The sequence below is a fragment of the Grammomys surdaster genome, unplaced genomic scaffold, assembly GCF_004785775.1.
Source record: "Grammomys surdaster isolate TR1022 unplaced genomic scaffold, NIH_TR_1.0 125789, whole genome shotgun sequence".
Lineage (NCBI taxonomy): Eukaryota > Metazoa > Chordata > Mammalia > Rodentia > Muridae > Grammomys > Grammomys surdaster.
Genome location: NW_021620620.1, coordinates 2784061 through 2791839, shown reverse-complemented (window position 1 = coordinate 2791839; position 7779 = coordinate 2784061). Strand labels below are relative to the sequence as shown.

The 7779-nt window shown below is 48.4% G+C and overlaps 1 protein-coding gene across 1 annotated transcript; it reads left to right on the top strand.

The window, feature by feature from the left end:
• The first annotated feature begins 884 nt into the window (after nt 1–884).
• Nucleotides 885–6953, top strand: Gdf2 (growth differentiation factor 2). The gene is made up of 2 exons (XM_028789122.1): nt 885–1334; nt 4385–6953. The coding sequence occupies exons 1-2, from the start codon at nt 992–994 to the stop codon at nt 5326–5328; spliced, it is 1287 nt and encodes a 428-aa protein (XP_028644955.1). The 5' UTR covers nt 885–991; the 3' UTR covers nt 5329–6953.
• Nucleotides 6954–7779: the final 826 nt, after the last annotated feature.

Below are 7779 nucleotides of genomic sequence, written 5' to 3'. Positions count from 1 at the left end.
ACACAGACACACACATACACACACACAGATACACACAGATACACTGACCCTTGTGTGCTCTCATACACAGCACCACACAGACCAGGGTCAGGACTGGAGCTCAGAGCCTCAGATACGTATGTTTGTAGTACTAATGAGCAGCTAGCCTAGACACAGAGCTTCCTCCCCCAGCACAGTCAGAGCCAGCACTGGAGGGAGGATTGAACATAACCACCCACTGTCAGGAGCTGGCAGTGGCCTACATGTATGCAAACACATCTTCTTAAAGGAGGCTCAAAAGGCTGAGGCCACAGCTTGGAGGGACAGCTAGGACAGGAGCTATCATATGTGTTGGCTGGGAAGTCACTGGTCCACTGAATGTTCTGGGCCCATAAACACTCCATTCTCAGTACTCAGGAGCTCTTTCCTCAGATGGCAGTTTCTAGATACACTGCCGGGTCCTGGTACCATAAGGACCAGACTTCATCTAACCCTGATGCAATCTCCACATCACCCCACCTTCCTGACCCCCACAGTTTGTGTCATCTTCTGGGTACTTGGTGAGCTTTTCTATATTTGGGGAACTTCCCAGCCTCATTTTCTGAATTCTTTGTTTCTTTGGTCCAGCAAAATAAGGTCTCTATGCCTCTGCCTAGAGAGTCTTCTGAACCAAGCCAGCAAGGAAATGAACAAAGATCCTAATTAGGGTGGATGACCCTCCGGAGAAATACTGATCCTTTACAGTAGTCAGCATCCTTCCCACCAGCCCCTAGTGCTTGTCAGATGTTTATACAGTCTTCATTAAAGAGAGCTGCCTTAGATAAGAGGTCCGAGCACAGCATCCACACCCAGATAAGAAGAGTAGAGGATTGTCGGATTGTTGGGGAGAAGTGAGTCAGCCAAGCTCCCGGCTAAGCAGTCAACAGGACAATGTGGGCCTTTTCCTCCTGGGCTCCACATTGCACCTAGTGATAGACCACAACAGCCCCTCAGGGTCCCTTCAGGGCCCAAGATGTCCCCTGAGGCCTTCCAGGTGGCCCTGCTCACACTGTTCCTGCTGGCCTGTTCCACTCAGCAGAAGCCGCTGCAGAGCTGGGGGCAGGCATCCCCTGGGGGAAATGCCCAAAGCTCACTGGGATTGTCTGGAGGTGAAGAGGAGGGTGTCTTTGACCTGAAGATGTTTCTGGAGAACATGAAGGTGGATTTCCTGCGCAGCCTTAACCTGAGTGGCATTCCCTCCCAGGACAAAAGCAGAGCGGAGCCACCCCAGTACATGATCGACTTGTATAACAGATACACCACAGACAAGTCATCTACACCTGCTTCCAACATCGTGCGGAGCTTCAGCGTGGAAGGTATAGTGCTTCCTCCAGGGTTTCATGGAGTGGGACATACTGCCCCCTTCCCCCTCAGTGAAGTGGCTCTGCTAGATGGGATGGCCACTGACCACAAGCAGGTCTTCAGGTTTCTATTGAAGTGACTCTCAATGAAACAGGAAGGAAATACGAGTTTCCTGTTCATCATTTGTGTGTGGCTAATGGCTTCCCTACAGGGCAGTGCAAATCATAGGTCCTGTCCATCAACACTAAAGGATCCGATGCACAGCCTGGCTCCTCCCTGGAGGCACATCCACAGTTAACCCTGTAGATATCCAGTTTACCAGGTTTCTGCTTCCCTCTGTCCACTCCCTCCACTTCCTCCTCAATTCCCTGTTTCTGCTTCAGCCTCCTTTGCTCTTCTTCCTTCCTCTCCTACTTCCCCTCCCTCTTCTCTCCCACCTCCTCTTCCCTCTCCTCCCTTTTCTTTCCACTTCTCTTCCTCTTCCCTTCCTATCTTCCTGTCGTCTTCTGACTTAGAAATAAATCATTTGTTACGCCTGCAATAAACTTGTATGTTTTCAGCTTTAAAGGAAAACTGTATTCTCTCTTATAAAGTGCATTTTAGACCCATATTTTAAAATGTTAACAGAGTAGGACTAGAAGAGGCCCTCATTACTTTTGATGTGCAATCTTAGCGCAGTAGGCAGTGTGTTTGTCCGATATGTTTTCAATGTAAAGAACCCTTGATTTAGGAAGATTAGCTGGTAAACATGGAGGTGAGGTCTGTAACTAACTAGTACCAGAATCTGGTAGAACGGGTTATTGAACAGAAAGCTGGGTTGCCAGAGCTGAGGAATCCAGGTCAGGCACCCTTTGCAAAGTAACGTTACTGACCCTACTTCCTGCACAGAACCAGCTCCTCTTCTCCTGTTTTGGCATCTTGCTCTGAAAGACCAGGAGCCCAGGGCCTCTCCCTTTCTGGTCCAGAGATATGCAAATGCCCAAGTGTCCAGTTCAGGGCCACAGCCAGGCCTGGCCAGATCTGTCTATCCTGAAGAGTCTGTGTGTCTAAGGACACTTGTGACCACCATACATACTCAGTGCTGCTGAGTTTTCTGACTGCCCAACAGAAATTTCAAGGGAATTTGCCTTACTTTATATATATGTGTATGTATATATATATATATATATATATATATATATATATATATATGACAATAAATAATTATAAATACATCACACACACACACACATACATACATATATATATGGCCTCATTTTTAAAAACATAGAATTTGCAGGTCACCAGGCTCCTAGGATTGTCTAGGATTTCTGCCTAGGGGAAAGGCTGGGTTTTATTTTTGCTTTTGTTTTTTAATTGAGGCCTAAGTCATCATATTCTACATGCCAGAGTGTGAAGCCCAGCCAGAGATACCAACCCCCCTACACATACATCATTGACACAGTTACTCCATGCACTCTGCAGCAGCGACATCAACAACATTCACACATGCCCTAGGAAGCATCCGTCTAATCCCCATGGGCATGTGATTTCTGGTGTCTGGCAGCGATCCCACAGCCGCTGTGGAGGGAGCCTCAGTGAGGACGCTTTTGGCCATGAGTGCAACACACAGTTCTCACTGTCTGATATGCCACAGCATTTACCAGATTCCTCAAGAGCTGGATCAGTGCATCAATGATGAGCGAGAGGACCACGGAGAGCCAGTGTAAAGGGCTACATGCTTTGTCGTATGCACTGGGCCTGCATGGGGTGGGAGGGGTACAGACGTGTTAGCTGAGCACCAGCTATTGGCTCATGATTGGCCTGTAAGTTTCATGAGACACCTTCATAAAAATTGTAAGATGGGCCCTATTATATAGGAGAGGAAACTGAGGCACCAAGAAGCTCAAAATTTCCCAAGGATACAAGCCCAATGAGGGACAGAGTCAGGATTGACACCTGCAATCTTCAGACCAGTTGCTAGGTTTCAAGGTAACATGGGTCTCTACTCATCCTTCCACATACAGGAGCCCCACCCCCACCCCTACAAATCTGAGAGAACCCAGGCCTGTTTCTGTAGTTCTGCTGTGGTTCATAACTATTAAATGTGAATCCAGAAACAAACAACTCATAATTTCAAAGTTACTTTTGTCACAGGTATATTTTTCTAAACTTCCCATTTTCTTTACTCCTGGCTAAGCTCTTGCTGAGCCTGCCCCACACACTGCACATGGGCATGGGCGTGCATGCATACAGAAGGAACACTGTGCAGGGCTTAGAACTGTCTGTACTTGCAGGCATCCGGTGAGTGTATCAGAACATGTCTCCCTAGTGTAACTCGGTGATGGAGTGTGGGCACAGACCCACAAATGGTAATGTCTGTGGTCAAGCCACAGCCAGGAGAAGTGGGAACCAGTTATGAGGCTAAGAGGAAAAACCCCAGTTTTTTGCCTAACATGACAACGTGCTGTTGACATGAAGATACTTTTTTTCCTCTAAAAGAAAAAAATGCACTTTCACTTTCTATGGACGCTATTAACACCATTGCAATTACTTAATACCCCAATGCTGCAATGTTTTGCTTTCTCTAAATACTTTTTATTTTGATTTTTGAATAAATATTTGACTTCAGTGTTCCCTCACTGCACTATAGCATCTTTACTCTAAAGCTGACAATGTATTTTTTGGCTTGCCTTAGGTGCAGATGCTAATTAATTGTGTGCAGTCTGACAGTTCCAATGCTGTGCATCCGATACTGTGGATACCAATCCCCACATGTGTGAAGCTGGGATAATAGCTAGATGCTTCCAGACTCATGGTGTAAGGCCAGGCTCATAGTAGATGCTCAATAAATAATAGACACTGTTAACCCTGGCTGAAAATACCTGCCTCTGCTTTTCCTGGAACAATCCTAAGAGAACCTTCCCAAATATTCTTCTACTAAGGTTCTAAATGACACAGAGTAGAGCAATATTGACAAAATCTATGTCCCTTAGATGTCCCTCGTAGCAAACCATGAAGTTTAGCTTTGGTATCATAAAAATGGACACCAGACAGATGGCCCTCTGATATGTTTGTGTTTCAGATGCTATATCGACAGCTGCCACAGAGGACTTCCCCTTCCAGAAACACATCCTGATTTTCAACATCTCCATCCCTAGGCATGAGCAGATCACCAGGGCTGAACTCCGTCTCTATGTCTCCTGTCAAAATCATGTGGACTCCGCTCATGGGCTGGAAGGAAACATGGTCATTTATGATGTTCTGGATGCTGATGAGATGTGGGACCGTGCCTCGGGGACCAAGACCTTCTTGGTATCCCAGGACATTCAGGAAGAGGGCTGGGAGACCTTGGAAGTCTCGAGTGCTGTGAAGCGGTGGGTCAGGGCCGACTCCACGACCAACAAAAATAAGCTAGAGGTGACAGTGCAGAGCCGTAGGGAAGGCTGTGACACACTGGACATCAGTGTCCCTCCAGGCTCCAAAAACCTGCCCTTCTTTGTTGTCTTCTCCAATGACCGCAGCAATGGGACCAAGGAGACCAGACTGGAACTTAAGGAGATGATTGGCCACGAGCAGGAGACCATGCTTGTGAAGACATCCAAAAGTGCTTCCCAGGAGGCAGGTGAGACCCATGAGGAGGAGGGTCTGGATGGACACACAGCCGTGGGGCCACTTTTAGCTAGAAGGAAGAGGAGCACCGGAGCCAGCAGCCACTGCCAGAAGACTTCTCTCAGGGTGAACTTCGAAGACATCGGCTGGGACAGCTGGATCATTGCACCCAAGGACTATGACGCCTACGAGTGTAAAGGAGGCTGCTTCTTCCCACTGGCTGATGATGTGACGCCCACCAAACATGCCATCGTGCAGACCCTGGTGCACCTCAAGTTCCCCACAAAGGTGGGCAAAGCCTGCTGCGTTCCCACCAAACTGAGTCCTATCTCCATCCTCTACAAGGACGACATGGGGGTGCCAACCCTCAAGTACCACTATGAAGGGATGAGTGTGGCCGAGTGCGGGTGCAGGTAGTCCCTGCAGCCACTCAGGGTGGGGGTACAGGACAGGGAGGAGGTCCTGATAAGGTCCTGCATCCTCCTGGGCATGACGTGCCTAAGTGGATCTGAAACCATCCTGGAGAAGAAAATAAGCCAGTTGGCCTTCTTGTGTCCAGTGTCCTCTGCTGAACTGACAATGACTGGGGTATGCAGGTCCGTGGGCAGAGCAGGTGAGCATGGAGGGGTTGATGGGTAGAAAGGAGATGACAAAAAGGGAACTGGGGACAGCTGAAAAACAGGCAGAAACTAGCAGAAGATACAGGTGATGTGCAGAGTCATGGAGTCACGGGATCCAGGAAGCCGAGACTCGTTTCAGCAACCTCAGGAGTGAAGGAAGGAGTGGACTCCAGCTGTTGTTTCCTGTCACTGCCCACACCCCACAGAGATGTGTGTAGCAACCTCTGACTGTCAGTTGTAGAGACCAAAACTCAGCAAGCCAATTACTATGACTCAGAGGTAGGATTCTACCCCAAATCTGTGAGGCCCCAAAGTCTGAGACCTTCCCAAGTGTCCCGTGTGGTTTAGGAGATCAGTGTGTATTGATGGAGCCACTAGATATTGAAAGTCCAGCATGAGGCCAGGCAGGGCTGAGTCAGGTCCACACACCCACTATGAATAGGCTGCTTCCTGTGTTCCAACGTGATCTCCTTGCTCCATGCTTGTGCTCACTCTGTGGCCATGTGATTTATGCTATAACTCTTCCCCTGAAGAAATATCCCCAAGCAACCACAGAACAGAGGCAGTTCAGGACCTCAGCCCTCTGACGCACACTGTGACCCAAGCCTCTTTGACCCTGGTGCAGTCCTTGGGAGTTTCAGGAGTCATACAAGGCCACTTGCAATCCTTTGTTACAGTTCTGTAAGTATCTGGGAGGGACTGCCTAGGATTTGGGCCTCTGAAATTATCTACTCTGTCTCGACAGCTCCCCTGGCAGGAGTATCTGTTGCCTAAGGACTCCACAGAGGACAAGGCTGGGGTTCAGATTTGTTGGGTTCAAATGTACTTCTGGTTAACTATGAAACTTAACTATGTACTTTCCCTGGTGACCTGCACTCCAGTGATTAGAAGTTCAGCCTTACATGTGAGAGCTCCTGGAATCTAAAGAGAGCTCTTCTTCCTCATCTTCCTCACCGACTGCTGTTGAGTCTGCCTGCACCAGCCAGCTTCCTTGAGGAGTGTGTTCCCAGGGAGAACGGCACTGTCGTTCTTGTGCCTCAACCTCCCAACGGACTCTCCCGGTGGCTCATAGGACTGAATGGGGTGAGGAAGACCCAATGCCCTCTGTTATTCAGGCCCCAAAGGACTTCAAAAGATCTGGACCACTCTCATTAACTGATGTTCCAACATAATTTTTAAAATGATCTGTACTGAATGTTTACATGGAATCATTGACCAGCATTAATGCGAAACACAACGGAGCACTGGTGTTTAATCTGCAGAGCTGGAGAAAAGATAAATCCCTAATACATACCAGGCAGCATGGCGTGGCAGTGCTGTTCAGAGATGGTGGTGGGTGGTGATGTCCTCTTCAGGTCCCAGTGATATTTCTGTGTGTGTATGAGGGAGAGTTTTACTTAGAAATAAAGTCGAATACCTGGAGTGTGCCTTTCCTGAATGCCAGGTCAGAGCTAAAAGTTCTCCAGTTCCTCGGGACTGCCACCCTGCTCTAATTAACCCCGAGATGTGCCAGTACCTTCCCTGGGGTATGGGGAGCCAGAGGGGAAGGACATGAAGCTTTCACAGGGTGAAGGTGTGTGGCAGCTGCACATTGGGGTCAGTGAACACATTTGTGTGTGTGTTTGTGTGTTTGTTTGTGTGTATGTGTGTATGCATACACACATACACACGTTTGCATTCAAGTGCTTGCATGTACTGCCATAAGCAACTATGTGGACAGAGGTTTGCTGGAAGTTAGCTGCCACACTTCATTCTCCTCTCCCCCACATACACACTTCAGAGCAGAATGTCACTCTATAGAGGACAGATAACCTTAGGTTTTCTCCACCCAGTGTGCAAGGTTGCCTCTGCCAGTGTCTGTCCACCACTGTCATGCTCAGAAGCCCATCTCTCCAGCCAAACCTTACCCATAAGCTCATCCCTGTTCTCCATCCCCAGACCAAGGTTCTGCTCACCCCTACTCCCAATTTCTAGCTGCACAACAACTGCCATCACCTGTGAGGAAGGCCCCAAACTCTAGTACCTCCCACTCTGGCCTCCTGGATCTTCTAGCTCTGGAGAGCATCAGTCCTGGCTCAGGGGATCATCTCCCACCAAGGACTCCATAGAGGCCAAGGCTGAGGTTAGAGTCCCTTACAGAAAACAATGAATTTTGAAATCAGTGTCATTTAAAAAAAATGGACACCAGACAGATACCCTATGAATGTGCTTATATTTTAGGTCCTGTCTCATTAGAGGACTTCCCCTT

What these genes read in the sequence shown, in the direction of transcription:
- Gdf2 (XM_028789122.1), top strand. Translation starts at nt 992, where the DNA reads ATGTCCCCTGAGGCCTTCCAGGTGGCCCTGCTCACACTGTTCCTGCTG. An exon ending in GCGGAGCTTCAGCGTGGAAG is followed by an intron (nt 1,335 to 4,384) that starts GTATAGTGCTTC and finishes TTTGTGTTTCAG; the next exon opens with ATGCTATATCGACAGCTGCC.